The following is a 19,644-nucleotide window of genomic DNA, read 5'->3' as shown; positions in this document are numbered from 1 at the left end:
GGAGCCAACCTTGGAAAAGCTGTCAGAAAAACATTGTCACCCCACAGCTCAGGTTAGTGCCCAGCATTGGGAGGGCATCCTCTGGGGGCATCTGTGCCAGAAAAGGGTAGCACCCTGCTCTTATGAGTGAACAGTCTCTGAGAGGAAAAGGGAAATTCAAATTGACAAGGAAATGGTGGAAAATATCCCCCAAGGAGGACAAGCCTGGCCGGGCAGTGTGGGATGGTGGTGGGAAGAGGCAGGCTGGGGAAGCAGCTGGGGGCACCTACCGCCTTTCGACTCAAAGTTGGGGATGCCGTGCATGATGACGTGGTGGAGGAAGAGGGGCTTGTTGTTCATCTTGATGCTGCCAGAGAGGAGCCCGCTGAAGTAATGGATGTACCTGGAGGGCAGACAGGCAGCTCAGGGGCAGAACCCACAAAGGAACATCCACCTTGGAGTCCTGCATCCAACCACCCTACGGGGAAAAACCCAGCCTGCAAAGGCGTGCCAGGACCCACCTCTTCTGGGATGGCTGTCCCACGGGCACCACCTTGTCCTCATAGAAGCGCTTCATGGCAAACCTGTCCAGAGCCTGGTCAGCACTGTGGGCATGAAAGGGTAGATGTGGCTGAAGGAAAGTATTGGCACCAGCACTCCAGCACCACTGGGATGGAGGTCACCAGTGAGCCCCAGGGCCACCCTAGGACCTCATGTCTCTCTCACCTGGCTGAGATGTTGCTGTAGTGCATGTAGGCAGCTACTACCACCCCCAGCCGGCCACGGTTCCCCTGCAGGCACACAGCAGAAGGGGAGTCATGGGGCAGCAGGGCCTGTGAGCACCCAGGCACAGACATCCCACAGAGACACACACTGATCCCTCTAAGAATACACCAGCCCACAGATGCCCCAACCCTTATTAGACACACACCAATCTACACATATGTGCTGACACCGACCCACACCCCAAACCACAAACCACCGCATTCTCCACATCTCTCGGCCTCTGAGGCTGCTCAGCCCAATCCCTGCAGCCCCACAGAGCCCCAGTGCCCCACTGCTGTACGCCAGTGATGGGTCCTGCCTACCTTGTTGTGCAGCACCACCACGTTGTGTGCTGCTGCATTGAGCCACGTGTCCATGGCTTTGCAAATGCTGCAGATCTTCTCCAGTGCAGGGGTGTGCATGTCAGGCCATCCAAAATCCAGCACCTGAACAGGGGAACAAACAGCCTGGGGTCACAGGCATGCCCACGTGGAGTTCCCAGCCTGCCAGTGGGCAAAGCCTTTACACAGGGTAGGCATTACTGTGTTGCTCTGACATGCACCCTCCCATCCCAAACACTGCACCCCACTGCCCAGATCCCTGGTCCAGGGAGGCCACCGTGGTCCCAGATCTCAGGCCCCTCACCCCAGGTTATTGGCTCAGCTTCTGAGGGCTCCTCCACTATCAGAGGGATGAGGACAATGCCTTAGGGAGGTCTCCAGGAGATTCCAAACAGCCAGTTTTGGGCTGAGAGGGGGGGACTGGGAGGGTAATGGGAGTCAAGCTGAACTACCACAAACACAGTGTGAAGTCTCAGTGCTTTTCTCAGGGTTTTTCCCAGCTGGATGGAATAGAAAAGGTGGCTGTTTTTCCCCTAGACATCTTGTAGCAGGGAGCTGGTCCTGCAGACAGGCCTGCCCTGAGGCCCCTGAGACCTCCCTGCTTCTCACAGCTGTGACCCACCTTGGGGTGAAGTTTGTTGATATCACGTCTCCGCTCAGAGAGGTTGAAAAGCTTGAGGGAAGATGAAAAGCAGAGTGAGAGGACATCTTCCTTGCTGCCACCTCACCTCTCCCTCGCCCCAAAGCCTTCCCAAATCCTGATATGAGAGGCTTCCCCAGACACATTACCCTGAGTAACATTATGCCACACGGCAACACAATGACCAAAAACTCCCAGGAGGTCTGAAAGGGACTGGTAATCTTCCATGAAAAAAAAATCTATCAAGCACAGTGCAAAGACCCTCCCTCAACAAAGCCCAGACGGAGAGAAGAATGCAGTATCCATCCCCTGCAAGTACCCATCCCCAGCAGCTGAGCACCCCAGCCCCTCCAGCAGCCTGGCAGGGACCTGGCTGTGCCCCTCACCACATAGTTGTTCCCATGCTTGGACTTGAGCATGTGGGCCACTTCACGGAGGTTGCTGGAGTAACTCTGCTCCTCGGCTGCGCTGGGGTAGGAGACAGCGATGATCCGCTCCGTGATGTACACCAGGTCCAGCTCACAGCTGCTCTCCATGGCTGCAGTCAGGCTCATGCTTCTGGGAAAGGAAGGGGACTACTGTCAAGGCACAGGGAAGGGACACAGGGACCCTTCCCCACCCTGCCATACAGGCTGGGACACAGCTGCCTGCAGCCTGTCCCCTGCTCCCAGTCCTCTTGGGGTATCCATCCCCAAGTTGGGGATGGTGGATCATAATTCCTGCATATTCTTCACTGGAGCATCTCCCAGGTATAGCACCTCTGGAGAAGCAGGTCTTGGTGGGAGGGAGCTTCAGGCAGAGCAGAGATAGACATAAGAAGGGGAAACTGAGGCAAGTACCTGGATGTTTTGCAGCGTGACTGCCCACTCCTGGGGGATTTTGTGGCATCCTAAAGAACCAGAGAGGAAAAGCAAGTTACTGCCATGACCCAGCCACAGCCAGCACAGGGGTATTGCTAGACCTGGGTGTGATGATGCTGCCAAAGCATCCCACCTCCATCACATTGCACTGAGCATCCTAACACCCCCAAAATATCACTGTCTCCAAAGCCCACCAAGCATCCCACTGCCACAAGCAGCTAGACACATCCCACATGCAAAACCCAACTCTCACAACCCCAGTGCTGCTGGGACCAGCTGCTATGCACACTGTGGGGCCGGTGTTTTGCCAAAGGGTCCCAGAGGACCTTTTGGGAGGATGCTGAGCAGATGGACACAGTCTCAGGCATGTCACAAGTCCCTCTTGTCTCCATCAGGCTGCGGGCACACCTGGTGGGACAGAGCTGCTTTGGTCCTGCCTGGAGCAGGGGCAGGTTTGCTGCCCAAGCGGCCTCGAGGAGCCAGCCAGGCACGACAGTTTGCTTTGGCCCCAGCTCCACCAAGCCAAACGCCTGGAGGAAATGTTTGAGCTCTCGGAGCAGGAAACTTCTATTTATGCATGTTCTCCGGCCTCGAAAATTTCATCTGCAGCCGGCTTGTTCTGTGACTTTGTGACCTCAGCCAAAAAACAAAGCAGGGTTTCCAAAAAAAGCCGCTGAGGAAAAACACACTCGCACCTCATTAGTTTTAGTATCTCCAGCTAATAAGCAGAAGTCATTTAAAGACTCATCTCAAGCAGGCAACACGCCTGGAAGGATCAGGAATAAGAGATACATCCTTCAGCTGATTCCTGGGATGCTCCATTGGTCCCCAGAGCTGCAAGACTGCTGCTACTCTCCTCAGGGCTGCAGCATCCCACAACCAGCACACCAAAGGGCACAGGACGAGGTGGGAGAGCAGTTTCCCTGACATCCTTCACCTGCCACCTTCTGCCCACCCAGCACAGTCCCAGAGCTGCTCCCATGGACAGCCAGCGTCACCCTCCACCAGCCTTGTATGCCCCTCTCAAGGTCAGGTTGTCCTGCAGAGCAGAGCCAGGCTCAGCACCCTTGGGGCCTGGGGACAATGTCACCCCTCCCAGCCAAAGCAGTTCCAGAAAGCAGCAGCTTTGCCTCATTGCCCAGAGGTGCTTGAACAGTAGTGACAATTCCCTCTCCAGTATTTCCTCAGGGTGTCCCAAATTGCCTGCTCACCCCAGGAAATCCCCAGCATTGCTGAGGGCAAATAAGGAGTTAAAATGCAACAAAAAGAGAGGTAAAACCTTTCCCGGGAGAGCCAAGGTGCATGGAACAAGCCTGAACCTGAATATGGGCTCATCCCTGAATCACCCACCAGTGATCAGGATGGGATCCCCCCCATGGCTTGGCAGTGCCTCAAACGTCCATAACGGAGATCTCTGGGGTCCCACACCCACCAGCCAGGGGAGCCCCTCAGTCCACGTCACCTCATCCAGCTGTAGCAGCTTCCCAAAACCATAGCCTTTACCAACAGAGAGCTGACATGGGAAAACCAGGAATCACCCCCAGCTCCCACATGGGTAAACTGAGGCACAGGGGGGCAAGCAAGGTGGGGACACCAGAGTCCCTGTCCCTCCCCATACCTGGATAGCAGTGAGCCCCTTGCTAATCCATTTCCACGCCATGGCAGGTCCACTCCTGGCACCCTCCAGACCCGGGAGAGAGGGTGCCCACAGCCAGGGCCCTGCAGGGTCCCCTGTCCCAGCGAGAGCCCCTGAGCTGTGCCCTGCTCCCCAGGCTCTGCCATGCTCCCCACCCCCAACCGCAGCCGCGCTGCGTCTCTGCCGCCAGCCCCTGCACGAGGAAGAGTCAGCCTGCAATCAGCTGATAGGAGCTGTGCTCCTGTTATTAAACACTCCTGCCTGCCACTGGGCTGGCAGACCTTGCAAACGTCCCCTGTGGAGAGAGACTCCAGCCAAACCAGTATAACCCAGTCCAGCCCAGCGCAGGACAGGCTGGTCCCAGTCCTGTTGGGTTGAAGATTCTTCTGCCAACCCCATCAAGAATGTGCCTTCCAGTCCCAAGCTAGCTTGGCATGTCCCCAAGCTCCTGGCAGCACCCAAAACCTGCAGGTCCCCTCTGCTTGGAAAGGGTGAAGAAAGGCACAAGAAAGGCTTCAGAAATATCAAGAAACTTCCCTGAAAGACAGCAAAGACAGCAAAGGAGGCTTCTAACTGGATTTTTCTGAGGATGCTTTTTCTCAGGGCTGGAAACTTGTCCTGGGCAACCAAAGGGATTAGGCAAAGCCAGATCTCAGGTGAGGAAGGCTTTCATCCTCTTCCTCATGGGAACCATCTTGCCTCCATCCCTTGGGTCCCAGCCCCAACACACAGGGAGGTCCACAAGCTGGCTGCAGGCAGGGGGGAAGCTGTCCTCGTTGACTTTGGCAGTACATTTGTCTACACTGTCTTAGCAATTTCATGTCCACACATTAAAAAACAGATCCCTAGCTCCACAACAGGAAAGTCAGCTTTGCAGCAAAAACCTCAGCCCCAGTATGCTGGGCTCCACCACCGCCTCTGCCACCAAACCCGGGCATCTCACTTGGCCTTTGGCATGGCCACCATCACCTTGGCTGGCTGGGAGAGAGGACTTCAGGGTCCCAGGTACACTGAGAAACTATAGGAGCATTCCAGGCTGAGGGATTTTGGCTGCAGGGAGTGTTTGCAGCAATGGGACTGGTATGAGTGACCCCCCAAGAGGTCTTGAGGCAGTGATCAGCCTCCATGACTGGTTGCACTTACCAGGACTTCTACCTGCTTGGTGATGCTCTCCCCCAGGGATGGCTGCAGACAGGAGCAAGGAGAAGGTGAGAAAAAGGCAAGCGAGAGAGAAGAGATTGAGAGACAAACACACACACACACAGAGTAGGGCCAGGGTCAAAAGTTCCCCCTTGCTATTTCTGGTGCTTCCTAGGAAATGCACCATGGCTCCGTTCCTTTCCCTGCCTGCCAACATGTCTTCTCTTCCTAAAGGCTGGGAATCCCCCAAAACCCAAGTGCAGAGCTGGGATACTCAAGTACCAAGGATGTTGCCATCCTGCCTCTCAGCCACCACCACTGGCACTGACCACTGTTGCCAATTTGAAGCATTTGGCCGAACCCTGAGCTTGTTCCATGATGGGCACTTGGTGCCCCCCACATCTCTGGGATTCCAGATGGATTCTCCATGGTCAGACCCTACAGCTGGGAAGTAAATAACAGGGCAAGCCCAGTGCAGTCCCACACCCAGCCTGGCACCTGGCCACCACACCAGCAGGACCAGCTCCCCAAGATAAGCCTGATCCCACAGGGCCAGTGAAGGACCCCAGTGGGAGCAGAGACAGGGTCTGAGATGCTCAAAACAGGGGGAAGTTTGGTGACATGCCACTGGAGAGAGCTCTGAAAGGAGGCTGGGGACAGGAATTAACTTCCTGGGGTGGGGGAAAGTGTCTGGACCCCAAATATAGGAATCAGGAGACAGATACCTCTGTCTGGGAATGGTGCCTGGGGGTGGCACAGCAAGAGGACCCAGCTGAGCAAGTCCCCAGATGGGAATCTTGGGACCAGGAGGTTGGGGGTCACCCCCAAAACCAGGCTGCTCTACTCTTGGCAGCAGGGCCAGAGCAGACATTTCCATCCACGAGGCAGGGCAAACCCTTTCAATTTCCTCCCAAAGCCACAGTAACGGTCCCAGCTCGAAGCCAACATATTTTTGCTGTCGATAAGTGCCCAAGGAGGTTGGCAGGGGTGAGGGATGCAGGCAGAGATTAAACCCAGGGCAGATAACCACCATGAGGCCCCAGAGCAGGCAGCATGTTCCACTCCTACCCCATGCCCTGCTCACTTGGGCTCTCACACTGCCCTCAGAGCCTGCAGGTGGTCATCCCCTACACTCACTTTTCAGGTGAGACCCCTGCCCAGCCTAGGGCCTCATGTGAGGCACGGATATTGCGGCACTGCCAGGCTGCTGAGCCTGAGCTGAAACCCTGCCAGGGCCTCCTCTCCCCGGCGCCTGCCCCAGCAAGCCTTGGCACACGTCTGGAGCAAAAAGGAAGGGCTGCTGCACCAGCCCCAGGCTATGCCAGTCTCCCTGCTGCCACGTGCCTGCTCTGCCTGCTGCCACAGCACCACCAGGGTGGGGACGGGGCAGGGGAGCTGCTCTGCTGGCAAGATGCTGCCTGGTAGGCACCCTCATGTCATGCTTCCCAAACCCCTTGCTGGGCATGGCCCTGCTCCAGGTGACATCCAAGTGCCCTGGTGCCCCCAGAGCCCAGCCATGGCCTGGAGCAGTGTGGCAAAGGACTGTGGCTGTCTGCCCAGTACCCCCCACCTGCCCTCCCCAGGACAGGGTGAACGGAGATGATGCATCCAGCTGTTCTCCTCAAGTCCACAGAGGACAGGGTGGGAACAGCCTGTGTCACCCTGGCTCCAGCAGATTGCTAAAGGCCCCTAGGACAGACAATAGTAGAGGGTGACAATAATAAGAGCTCAAATGCATGGCCTTGGGCGCCGCGAGCCAAAGGCACATCTGGTACAGCCATCTCCGGGTGTGCAAGAAACCGCCCCAGCTCTGGCCAGGGAGGGAAGGCCAGGGGACCCCAGAGCCCTGGATGGTCACGTCCTCTCTGCCTGTCCCTCTCAGTAACCCTGCAGGCCCCTCTTCCCTGAAAGCTCCAGCTCCAGAAGTCCTGTGATAGTTAGGCTGCTCCAACTTTTGCTGCTCAATTGTGGGATGCCCTTCGGCCAGCAATGGTGGGGGGCACAGCACCAAAATGGGGATGCCCTTTCCCCCAGCACAGGACCCATGTGGTTTTGAGGGTAGAAGATTCACATCCTGAAGCCCTCGGACAGAGAAAGCCCCATACCCAGAGCAGGATGCTCCAGCATCCCCAGAGCCCTGGCTGTCACCCATGGCTCACAGTGGAGGTGTCACTTACCAGCTCATAGTTGCCAGTGGGGGAGCAGGGGGTCACAGCCTGCAAGGAAGCAGAAGAGAGCCAGGATTAGTCCCTGAGCACCTTGTCCAACACAGGGCATGGGAAGAGGCTAGAATGTAGCATTCACCCCCCACCCATGCCACAGGGAATACAGCACCCAACCAAGGAAATGATAGGGGCATCCATGGCCTTCCCACACCAGGCAGGAGCAAAGACATCATCCCAAAATCAAGGCAAGCAGTGGGAGCGGGCTCAGGGCCATGGCAACTGTGCCATTCATCCTTGGCCAGGGAGCCAGGACAGCCCCAGCCCCAGCCCGGGTGGGCATGGCGAGCACAGCACGGCACAGCGCAGGGCGGGTGCCTGGTGCCAAGAGCAGCTCCTGGAACAAACCCCAGCCCAGCCTCGTGAGCTCCTGCAGCCGCCAGCTGAACAGCCCAGCTATTGTTACCTTAATTACCAGCGGCAATTACTGACAATTAACCTTGGGTTTTGTGTGCACCCCAAGCAGCAGCATGCCAGGGTGGGAGAGGCAGCGCCTCGTAGGTGCTGGGGCAGCGGGCACGGGCACTCCAGCTCTGTGTTGGCCCAGAGGTGCCAGCAGTAGTGGGAGGGTGTGATTTGGGGCATTTTGTCCTCTACAAATCCCACCAGGAGCAGTGACCCGCAGTAAGCCATCCCTTGCCCCATCCCAGGATGGAGCCAAGATGGCAAACACCACTCAGGGGCTGGTCCCCTACCATGGCAGCATGGGGACCCACTGCACCCCACTCTGCCTCTCCTGCCCCGGGCCATAAACAGAAGGATTTGCCCCAAGTACCCCACTTGGAGCACCCCTATCCCATCCCATCCTGGTCTCCAGAGCACGATGCCCAGCACCTGCTCCCCTCCCCAGCTGCCAGCCTGTTCCCATCCCATCTCACTGTTTTCTTCAGGGGTTCCTCCTCCTCCCGCTCCCTTCCCCTGCGCATTATTATTATGATTTTATTCTAATGCAGAAACGCTTCCATAAAAGGCCCTTTTCCCTGCCCCGCGGCGCTGGCCCCGCGCCAGCCTCCCTGGAATGTTCTCCGGCAGCGGCAGCGAGCCGCTGCTGCGGACCGGGCCGGCGAGGGCTGTGCAGTACCGTGCCCCGCACGCTGCTGCCGTGCTCTTCCCCCGGGGATGCTCAACAAGCGCCCCTGACCCGTGCCCAGCCCCAGCTGCAGGGCCGGCGAAGGGGGGAAATGCACAGCTCCCCCACAATGGGACACACTGGTCCAGGTAGGGTCCATGCCCAGTCCTCCTCTACTGTCGGCACGTGGAAGTTTGCGGGCTACAAATGCACCTCTGGCTGGAAAAGGGAAAAACTGGGGTGCCTATGGTTGTATTTCCCTGCCCTTAAGGATTCTCTGATGTGTAATATGGGCTTGTGCTCACCCGACACCACTCTTCCCATCCACGGGAGACAGCAGCTCAGGCTGTATGGCACTCTCGCATCCCAGAAAGGCAGTTTTACAAGGACTGCAGGAATGTAAAGCTGTTTCCCTCTCTCAAGTTTGGCTCAAACATGCCCCCAGTTCAAGAAGAAGAAGGAAGACTCTGTCCCAGACAATGGACCCCTCCCTAGGGAAGTCCAGTTCCCGACCTATAGGTGTATGAGCACCCCCTCCTGCCCCACGGACCGGTGAGAGGATCACTCCATACACTACTGCAGCGACCCCCAGAACAGCCACCATCTCTGTCCTCAGCGATTCCTGCATCCCTCGGTGCAGGGAGGGGTGGGAAAGGCAGGGGGACCCGCACACCCCTGGTCCAGGCTCCGCTTTGCCGTGGCAGACACAGCGGCCTTTCTTCTCCCCCTCACCGGTGTTTGCATTCCTGCCGGCTGGCCCCCGCCGCCGACCCCGCCGCCCGGCAGCCCTGCCCAGGAATGCGAGGAACGAGGCGCAGCAGGGCTGCCGCCCACCCCACCAGCCCCCCACGGCCCCCCACCCGCCCACCCGGCCCCCCAGGTCGCAGCCCCATCCCTCCCAGCAGCCACATCCCACGAGCTGCTGCCTCGAGACCCGAGTTTTGCCAAGCAGAAAAATCACTTTCCCAGTAAATGAGGCCCCGTGGCCAGGAGTGATAGGAGTCTCTGATGTCTCATAAAGGGTTGGGCACACCCTGCAGCCTTCCGCTGGAAAGTGATGATGGGCTCCCTCGCTCATCACCAGCTGTCACTATACCTAGAGAAACTCTATCCCCTTGACATGTCCAAGCCCAGAAATAAACACCTGGCTGGCAAACCCCTGACAGTCCCTGGCCACACCGCCATAGTGCAGAGTAGCTCATGAGATCCCTCTTCCACCTAACCCCTCCAGCTGCAGCTCAGGGACTGACCTCTGCACCATAGGTCCCGACAGGACTTCAGCACCATTTCACAAGAACTGAGCGAGGCTGGAGGAATGCAGACATCCACCTCCTATCCAGGGATGAGACACCTCAGAGCCTTCTCCATGCTGCAACCACTGCTCACACCTCCCTCCCTCAGCACCTCCTTCCTCTCCCTCTCCTCCCTCGGTATAACAACTCTTGCATCCATGGAAGTGCCCAGGGCCACTGCCAGGTCCTGCTCCAGCAGAGCATCACCGTGGGGTGTAGCCCCAACCTGCAAGATGCCAGCAGGGCTGGGGGAAAACAAACCTCCATGGAGGGGCGCTGCGATTCAGGAACGGGCTGGATCAGAGCGGCACCGGGGTCTCCCCAGCCGGGCTGCTGGAGCCGGGTGAGCACTGGCCCACAGCCCACAGCATGGCCCGGCCGGCTGCCGGTGGGTGATCCAGGCCCATCTCTGACGCATATCCCTTCCTTTGGGTGGCGGTTTTTGTTTTTCCCTTCCCCAGGAGCTCCGATAAACATTCCGGAGCCGGACGATATCCGGGCTGGTGCTGACCCTTGCTATGCCAGGAGCAGACTCAGCACCAGCCACCCTGGCCCTCACATAGACCCCCACACACCAGAGATGCTTCCCATGGCTAGGCACTGAGATGCTGGCAAGCCAGCCCAGCTGGTGTGGTTGGAGCTGGAGACATGCTGTCAAAAGGGACACTGACGTGCCAGACCCTCCCAAAGCAAGCCAGATTCATGGCCCCACTATTTAGAAAGAATGTGGACCCCAAGAGAGGGCATCAAGGCACCCTACTCCCTCCAGCCCTGTAAGTGGTTCCCCTGCCCAAGCCACCCTGTGGTCTGGAAATGCAGTTGTCAAAAAGGAATGTGACTCAGTGGCCACATTGGCGTCCCACAGGACAGTGCCTGGGCAGCATAAATGCCTGCTCAGCCCATGTGATCCCACCTCATGGGGTCCCACATCACCCCATGAGGGACCACTTCCTCTCAAGCAAGTTCATCTCAGCTTTGTGCCACTTAAATCCCAGCTGGGCTGTGAATCACTTCCGCATGCACCCCACGATTCTCTGCTCACCTCGAGACCCTGCCTCAAGTACAGGGGATCCCAGGGACAGCCACAGGCCACAGCAACTTCCCCAGCCATTCCCAGAGCCTTTCCCCTGTTTACCAGTCCCTCCAGCCCAGCCACAGCCACCAAGCCCTGCCGAGCCCTCTCTTAGCCACAATGTCGGGCAGTGTGAGCTGCCATCAGGCACCTCACAGCAGAAGATACTTTTAGGGGACAGGTTGGCACCACTAAATTGGGGATATTGGGGAAGGTTTTTCCCTCTCCAGCACCCCTGCTCCCCATTCCAACTGCAGCATCCTTCTCCCCTGCCAGGCATAAGGGACTGTGGTGTCTGTGCTCTGGTCGCACTCCTGCCCTGCACAGGGGTCAGGTACCCTCTGCCCACACCACGTGCTGGCTGCTCCTGCCCTCACATTTTTTGCAGCTCTGGCAAAACTCCTGTTTATGCAACATGTCCCCGGCAGGAGGACGGCATGTTTCCATGCACAACCGCTCCCCCCCTCTCCAGCTCCACCCTGCCCAGCACAACCCCCGGTGTGTGAGGCACAGGGCAGCCACACAGAACCCCAGACCCCTGGCACGGGGGTCCCTGGGAGGAGGCAGCACCCCGTGCACCCCATAGCCCCTCTCTGCCCCCACCAGTATCCAGGGGTGCTGCTTTTGGGACTTCTTCCATCGGGTGGGGGTAACTGGCAGATGCGCCGAAGGGCAGGGAGCGGCTTGGCCGGCGGCTCAGGGTGAGTCAGACTGGGCTGATGCTGGGGCACAGAGGTCCCACCGCTCCCAGGCTTCCCTCCAAGCATCCCCAGCCCACCCTGCAGCTGGGTCAGGGACTGTCACTGTGCCATCCTCTCCATGCCTGGATGCCTGGACAGCACCCATGCCAGAGCAGAGACCATTCTCCAAAAGGTGCACCAGGCAAAGAGCCACTCACTCAGGGATGTCCCCTGAACTGGGACAAACGCTGTCTCCTGTTTCTCCCCTGGTATGTTGATGAGGAGCCGCCCTGTGGCCCATCCCCGCCAGGAAGGCGGCAGCAGGACCAGGACAGAGGTTACCCAGTACACACGGCCCCGCAAATCAGGGATGAAATGCCACAGAGGACACTAGCCATTCCACCCCACAGTGCCACGGGGGCCACCCCTGGCACCCCATGACACCCTGGGACACACAGCGCACTGGGACGGTAACAGCCCACAGCAGCCCATGGCTGGCCTGGCCAGCAGCCCTGGCACAGGGGTATGGGACAGGACAGGAAAAACAATGTACAGAGAAGCTTCAAGGGGTTGCAGCTGCACCAAAATAGCCCTGGTTTCAACCCAAATAAGGGCAGGTCCCGGCTCCGGGGCGGTTTCAGCAATCAGCCTCAATGCTGCCAAGTGCAGATGAGGGGAAGGGAGAGGAGGTAGCATCCCTGACCCTGTCTGGGGAGAGAAGGGTGTTTTTGGGGGTCAGGAGGGGGACAGAGATGCCTCCACATGACCAGGACAGGGACTGTCCCTACTTTGCTCGCAGGCGCTGGCTCGGCACAGGGCCGGCCACAGGCAGGGATATGCTGTGCTCCAGTGCCTAAAAAGGCAACATCTGGAGGCAGCAGGTCTGGATCCAGCCTCACGGGCCAGCACGCGCCTGCCTGGCTCTGGCCCCACGGCACCAGCCCTGCCCTGCTCTGCCCCCAGCACCACACACATGTGCTGCCACCCCACTGCAGGGACAGCCCTCAGCCCAGACCCATGGGGACCCACAACCAGCCTAAGGAAGCATGGGGTCACTGCCCCCCTCTGCACCAGACTTCCCCCAGAAAAAGGACCAGGATCCCCCCAGCCCCTCATCAACTCCCCAGAGTCAAACTAGACACCAGGATTAGTCAGGGAGCAGCTTCTGCACCAGAGATAGGTCGGGAACAGAGTCACACCAGGACTGGCTGGGACAGACTCTGCTGCAGGGGGTTTTACCAGGACTGGTCCATGAACAGGTTCTTACATTGAATTGGTCAATGCATGGATTCTCACATGAGATTGGGCAGCAACTGGATTCTTATCTGGGGCTGGTCTGTGCATGGATTCTCACCTGAGATCAGTAAATGCATGGATTCTCACACAGGATTGGCCAGCACATGGATTCTTACACGGGATTAATCACTCACCAGACTGTCCCATAGGACTGGTCAAGCCCTGGATTCTGACAGGGGATTGGTCAGAGCACTGACTCTCATGCAGGATTGGTCAGAGCAGTGATTCCCACACAGGACTGGCCAGCGCTCGGATTCTCACATGGAACTGATCAACAAATGGATTCTGACATGGAGCACGGGCACTCCTGTGGGACTGGTCAGCACACCAGCCTGGCAGCAGGCTGTGCCCCACCCTGAGCCCAGGGCGGGATCCTTTCCACAGATCCACTCTGGTGAGCATCAGGCAAGCCCCTTTCTGTGCGCTCGGACCCCGCTGCACACTTTTGGCAGCCTCCCCACATCAGGGGCATCTGCCAGTGCCCATGAGTCTGGGACCCACCTCGAGGGGTGGTTCAGGTGCCAAAATAAGCCCTGGCTGCCCCTAGGGGTCTTAGCCCCCCAGTATGGAGCCCTACTTGTGAGAGTAGGAAAGGCCCAAGGCAAATGGAGACTGGAGTCAGAGCTGTGTCCTCAGCAGGACAGAGCTGAAAACACTACAGAGGACCTGAAATGCTGAGCAGCACCTCCAAAACTGGTGTCCCCCCAATCAGCAGTTTTGAGGAGATGAGGAAATAGGAGGGAGAAGTGGAGACTCCGTACCCAGGAACTGTGCTGTGGGACTGCTTTCTCTCTTGTGTCTCAAAACCCATTGGGGAAGCTCCAATGCTGATCAGGGTCTGCTGGCACTGTGACCAGATACCCCGGGGATGAGCTCTCACAAGGCTAGGAACTAGACACTGGCAAAGCAAGGAAGGTTGCCCAGGGCATAAGCAAATGGACCCTTCTGCAACTCAAGACCCCAAAAGGACACATGGGAGAGCACAGCTCCAAAGCTCAGCACTTTGCCCGGGGCCAGCAGGATCACTAAGAAGAGGCTTAGTAGAGAGCTGCAGGCTCGTTTCCCACAGATACACTTTCCCTGGGGGTGACTCCAGACTCCAGACAGGACACACGTTGTCTTCCCAGTGCCATCACGCTATAGGGACAAGAGGTGCCTGCTTGGTTGCCCCCCAGAACGCCCAGAATCAAGTGCCATGAGCACCCAGGGGGTGCAGCCACTGTCACCCCAGTGTCCCTGCCAGCTGTCCCCCAGCACACACAATGGAGTCACCCACCCACCGCACCAGGGCTGACGCCAGCGCCGAGCGGGCTCAGGCTCCCGGGAACGGAGCACTTCTCTTTTTTTCCTTGTTTTCCCCTTAAACGCAAGCGGGCTGATGCCTCCCTCGCTCGGTCGTTTCCTCTCCCAGCAGCACAGCCCAAAAACATCTGCGCTGGGACCTGCCCTGACGGAGTTAACCCTCTGCGGGCCCGGCGGCGCCGAGGGGCCGGGGATCCCTGCCCGGGGGGGCGGCGGGGGGGCTGGCACCCGCCGGGGCTGCCTCGCCACTCATTAACCCGGAGTTTAACCATTGACGGTCCCGCCGGGGCGGGGGGGTTAACCCGTGGGCTGCCAGGGTGTCCCGGCCGCGGGGCAGCCCCCCAGAGTGTCCTCCCCGCGGGGTGACAGGAGCTCGGCATCGCCCTCCCGGCTGCGGGGCGGGAGCGGGGTGCCGGGGGCGGACCCCGCTTTCCCGCGCACTCCTCGCTCCTCGGGGACGTGTCCCTACGCACTTCGGGGAGGCGAGGGGGGGACGCAAAGCCCAGCGCCTGTGTGTCCCCCTCCGGAGTACCCTGAGAGTCACTGGCCCTGGCGAGGCGGGGAGGGGGGCAGGGGGGACGCGGCCCCCGGAGCCGCTCACAGGTCCCTGCCGGCGGCAAACCGGCCCTCGCCCCCTGCCCAAGTCCTCCTCCCTGCGAGCACCGCATCGCCCTCTTCAAGCCCCCCCCCGCACCCCGAGACCCCTTCTGGTGACAGACAGCTGCGACAGACGCCCCCAACACCGGGGGGCAGCAGCCCCCTCCACGCACCACCCCATCACCGCTCGGATATCACGCATGGCCCCCGCCCCCTGGAGAGATGACACCCCCGCCAGCACCCTCCCTCCCGGGGGGCCTGGGGACCCTGCGCCCTCACCTCCCGCCCGTACCTGGTTCATGACGCTCCCGAAATCCATCCGGGGTCTCGCCTGCCTACATCCGAGAGGGACGGCACCGCAGCCTCACCTGGCCCGGGGGGCGCGGGGGGCGGCCGGAGGGGCCGCGGGGGGCAGGCGGGAGCCCGGCGTCGCCCGGGCGGGCAGGAGTGAAGGCAGACTGCAGGGAGAGCCCCCCTCCCTCCCCGGGCCAAGCCTGGAGAAGGAAGGAAGGAAGGAGGGAGGGAGGAGGGAGGGGAGGGAAGGAGGGGGAGAGCCGAAGGGTTTCGCTCCCCAGAAGCGGGACCCCGGCGATGGAGGGGCGCGGGGAGGTCCCGCCGGCTCCCCGCTCCCCTCCGCACCCCCGGGGCGGCCGGGGGCTGGGGAGCCCGGGGCGCCGGCCCCGGCCCTGGGGAGGAATGGGGTCACGGTCGACTTTTTCCACCGCTCCTCTCCCTTCTCTCGCTTCTTCTCCCTCTTTCTTCTCCTCTTCCCTCTCCCCAGCTGCACGGCGCGCTCCAAGTCCGGCCCCGCTCCGCTCCCCTCGCCTCCCCCAAAAACGCCCTTAAAGGCAACCGGGAGCCTGACTCGAGCAGCTGGCCCTGGGGTAAGGGTGCCGGCAGGTGGGCAGACCCCCCCTCCCCACCCCAAAAAAAAAAAAATTATCCCCCCCACACCTCGGCCACCTCCGCCTCCAAAGCCCCTGGCAGCCGGTGCCGAGGGGCCGCGGCGGGCGGCGGGGTGCAGCGGGGTCGGGGCCTTATCGCCCCGCGTGACGCCACCGGCGTCCCGGTGCCCTTGGCGGGGGGGTGGCAGCGACCGGTGTGTGGGGCCCTGCTTGGGGCCTGCCTGGCACCCCCTGGCACAACCTGGTGCCCCCCTGCCATATGCGGGACCAAGTGCCCATCTAATGGTCCTCGGGTGTCCCACACCCCCAGCGTTGGAGAGGATTTATCAGCCCGCCTCTCAACTAAAAATCAAAGCCAAAATGCTGGAAAAGCCCCGTCTGTCCCTTAGCACCTAAGGTCATGCCAGTCCCAGCTTGCCTGTCCCAAACCTGGAGTGTGCCCAGCATCCCCTGGCCTTCCTCCTGTCTCCCCTCCTCCTCCTTCCTTCTCCTCCTCGGGGGGCTGCATGTTGATGGATGGAGCCCCGGTCTCCCTTGCTGCCCCTGGGGCAACCCAGCCCCAGCCCTGCTGAACAAGCAAGTGCTCAGTGCCAGGAGACCCCCCCAGCAAAGAGGGGAAGCCCACCAGCAGCAGCCCAGAGAGTGGCGAGCTGGCCAGGGAGGCGGTGAGCCAGGCACCCGGCCCAGGGCTGTTGACATTTTCTCACCCAACGCCTCCCCGTTCCTGTTTGCATTTCCGTCCTGAAGCCGTGGGCTCAGCCAAAAGGCTGGAACTGGCTCTGCTGGAGCGGTGCAGGACCCCAACACCCCTCCTACCTCACCACCCCTTCAAAAGTCACCAGGGAGGGGTCTTTGCTAAGGGGCTCTCCCATGGCCCACCTCCAAGTCCCCCTAAGGGACACCACCCCTGCGAGTACACTCCAATTCAAGGAGATCTTTCCCAGTCCCCCCATGCCTCAGCTTCCACAGCAACCCAACAGTGCCATGGGATGGGAGCACCAAAAGGCACTGTGGGGACCCTTCCTGCTGCCAAAGACAAAGCACCAGAGCCAAACATCTCTGGAGAGCATCTCCTCATCCCCCTCCCAAGCAAGCACCAGCCAGCCCTTCTGCCCTCCCCAGCACCCAACAGCACAGGGTCAGATCCCAACAGCCACCACTCTAGGGACAAAACCCCATGGCCAGGATCCACTGACACCCCTAAACAAGTCCCACCATCCCCACAGCCCACAAAAACCAGGCATCCCAAAAAGACGGGAGTGCTGCAACATGGATGGAGGGGCAAAGAACATCCTGCACCAGCAGTGCACAGCACGGACCCCAGCCCAGCTCCAGCACAGACCCCTGCACAGGCCCCAGAGCCCAAACTCCTCAGGAGGAGGCCACAGGATGGCTCCCAGGCCCTGGGAAACATCAGCAGAGGAAGAGCTGGGGCCAGATGGGAAAGTACCAGCAACTGAATGGGATGGAAATGAGTGGGTGAGCAAAGGGCACTGATAGCTCCTCGTCCCTGTCCTGGTCCCCAGGGCAGTGACAGGAACTCTCCCCTGGGGACATGACGTGTCCCTTTCACAGGACACAGCCAGAGAAGTCCTGACAACATCCTTGAACTACAGCTGCCAAAGTATCTCCCAGAGCCATAGGGTCAAAGTGCCAGTGGGAGCAAGTCCAGCAGTCTGCAAAGTGGCTCCAGTGACTCCCAGCCCCCCAGACAAACCACCCCTCACATGAAACAGCCCCTCTGTGACCCAAAACAAACACCCTTGAGCATCATTACCCCACATGTCAGTGGAAGAAAGGAGACCCGGGGACCAGGCACCCAGGTGTGGTTCATCTCCAGAGATTACAGAACACAGGAGGTAAGCCCCAGTGCAGGGTCTGTAGAACCCCTCTTGAGCCAGACTTTTCAGCTGTTTTGGGATCACTGACACCTCTTGGAGGGTCCTGGGAGTTCCCAGGGACCCAGCACCCTTCCCAGGGCAGGTATCAGGAGGAGTGACCATGGGGGATGCAAACTGGTCTGGCAAGGGAGACAACCAGTGGGAAATAAGGCAGGCCTGGACCCTGCTTCCCACCATGACAGGCTCTGGGAAGATGGGTGCAGCCCTAGGAGCTGCCAAGGAGGGAGGCTGGCGGTACCCACTGCCTCATCTGACACCTCCCAGGCCAGTCCTGCCCAGTGCTCACCAGTGCAGTGAGCATGAGCAGTCTCAGCATGCCCTCTCCCCTGCCCATCCTCTCTGTGCAGTACCCCGAGGGTGCAGGGAAGGGCCCCAAGTCCTCCCAGCAGCCGAGCCGGCCCCCCACCGGAGCTGAGAGGCCGAATATTTGGGCAGTGACGTAAAGAAGGGGAAAAAGGAAAGAGGGAAGGGAAAAAAACAAAACCAAACCCCCTCCAGGACCTGCTGCACAAATAGGACCTGGCACAGCACCGGGGCAGGGCTGAGCCCCACAGCCCCCCATCCCTCCACCCCAGCTGGGCCCACACCAGGGTCAAGGACATATTCCTGCTCCATTCCTTCCCTCCCCCGCCCCGCCCCCTCTGTTGTGGAGACCAGGGGTGTTGCTAATTACCTGTGCCAAAGCACTGGGGGGGTGGCTTTGAAGGGGGCCATCAGGGACAGGGACCTGACGGGCAGTTCCCCTGTGACCAGTACGTCATCCCCTCCGACAGCACGGGGAGGAAGCAGAGTGGCTGGGGCAGGGAGCAGGGACCGCACAGCCACAAATCCCTTTACAAGAGTCTTCCACAGCTGGGACATGGATCTCCCCTCCTTGCAGCCCCCAGAAACCTGCAATACATGACCTGGCCATACCCCCCAACACTCCCTGGGCCCTGGCCATGGCACGGCTGGAAGGTGGCAATCACCAGGGCTCAAGCCTTCCTGGAAGTGTCCAACCACGCCTTGCCTCAGTTTCCCTTCCTAGTTCTGACTAGCTTAACAAGCAGGGGGTGTTCCCAGCGCCAGCTGAGGGGTGGCACATCCCCTCACCCCCACCACCACCCTCTGCCATGGGTCCTGCAGCCATCCAAGGGCCCGTCACCGCCGCGGGCACTGGGAGCGATTGCTCTGGCTGGGACATGCCTCGCTGCCCAGCCCTGGCCCTGCTCCAGCCCCCGGTTTAATGATGGACAAACCTGCCCCCCCGGAGCCCCATCACAGGGGGCACTTGAAAAACAACCCAGGCCTGGCACGAGGCCAGCGGGGATGGATGGCAGTGAACTGGGAGCACATGCATGTGACCACCTGCCTGTGTGTGAGCATGCTCCCGCACACAGATGGATGTTCTTGCACACACATGCATCTCCTGCAGCTCATGCCCTCGTGCATGCATCTGTGAGCACAGTCACACACACACATGCTCGCATACGCAGGCACACACACATGTGTGTGTGGCATGGCTCCAATGCACACTTTCAGCTCCCTAGGAAGAGACACAGGGGGGACAACCCCTAGACCCCTTGGCCCCGTACTATGTGATGTGCCTCGGTTTCCCCTCTTGGCACAGTCCCGCACCCCCACTCCCCCAGCACTGCTGGGCCCCTGCGTGGCAGGGGCGAGCAGGGCAGGCTGGAGCCTTGCCAGGCCCAGGGGCTGGCACAGGCGCCATTTCCCAGAACCAAGCACCAGCAATCTCTAGCCGATCCGGCAGCCAAACGCCACAGCGCTCCCTGTCCCCCAGCCAAACCATCCGTCATGGGGCCAGCTCCCTCTACGGGAAGCAGCACAGTCCCCCATCTTTTCCCAGCCTCTCCAACCAGCATCATAGCAAAATCTGGCCACATTCAGAGTGAAGGCATCCCGGGGGACGGAGACATTCCTAGGATATCCATTGATTTGGGACAT

At 59.9% G+C, this 19,644-nt stretch overlaps 1 protein-coding gene across 7 annotated transcripts in view; it reads right to left on the bottom strand.

The window, feature by feature from the left end:
* Nucleotides 1-19,644, bottom strand: part of TNS1 (tensin 1) — a 68,990-nt gene that overhangs the window by 38,649 nt on the left and 10,697 nt on the right. For 6 of the 7 annotated variants that reach the window (XM_071435177.1, XM_071435178.1, XM_071435179.1 and 3 more), the window contains exons 4-12: nt 7,539-7,577; nt 5,365-5,406; nt 2,565-2,614; nt 2,112-2,283; nt 1,708-1,758; nt 1,068-1,190; nt 706-770; nt 501-584; nt 270-382 (exon numbers count right to left, since the gene is read on the bottom strand). In XM_071435177.1, the coding sequence (XP_071291278.1) occupies nt 270-382; nt 501-584; nt 706-770; nt 1,068-1,190; nt 1,708-1,758; nt 2,112-2,283; nt 2,565-2,614; nt 5,365-5,406; nt 7,539-7,577 (739 nt within the window). Of the gene's footprint in view, nt 1-269; nt 383-500; nt 585-705; nt 771-1,067; nt 1,191-1,707; nt 1,759-2,111; nt 2,284-2,564; nt 2,615-4,203; nt 4,341-5,364; nt 5,407-7,538; nt 7,578-19,644 lie in introns of those variants that run through there. The other variant, XM_071435183.1, reaches the window with a different exon arrangement.

The sequence above is a fragment of the Agelaius tricolor genome, unplaced genomic scaffold (genome assembly GCF_023055355.1).
Source record: "Agelaius tricolor isolate 1412-34295 unplaced genomic scaffold, bAgeTri1.0.p SCAF_10, whole genome shotgun sequence".
Lineage (NCBI taxonomy): Eukaryota > Metazoa > Chordata > Aves > Passeriformes > Icteridae > Agelaius > Agelaius tricolor.
This window is presented reverse-complemented; position numbering and strand designations above follow the sequence as displayed.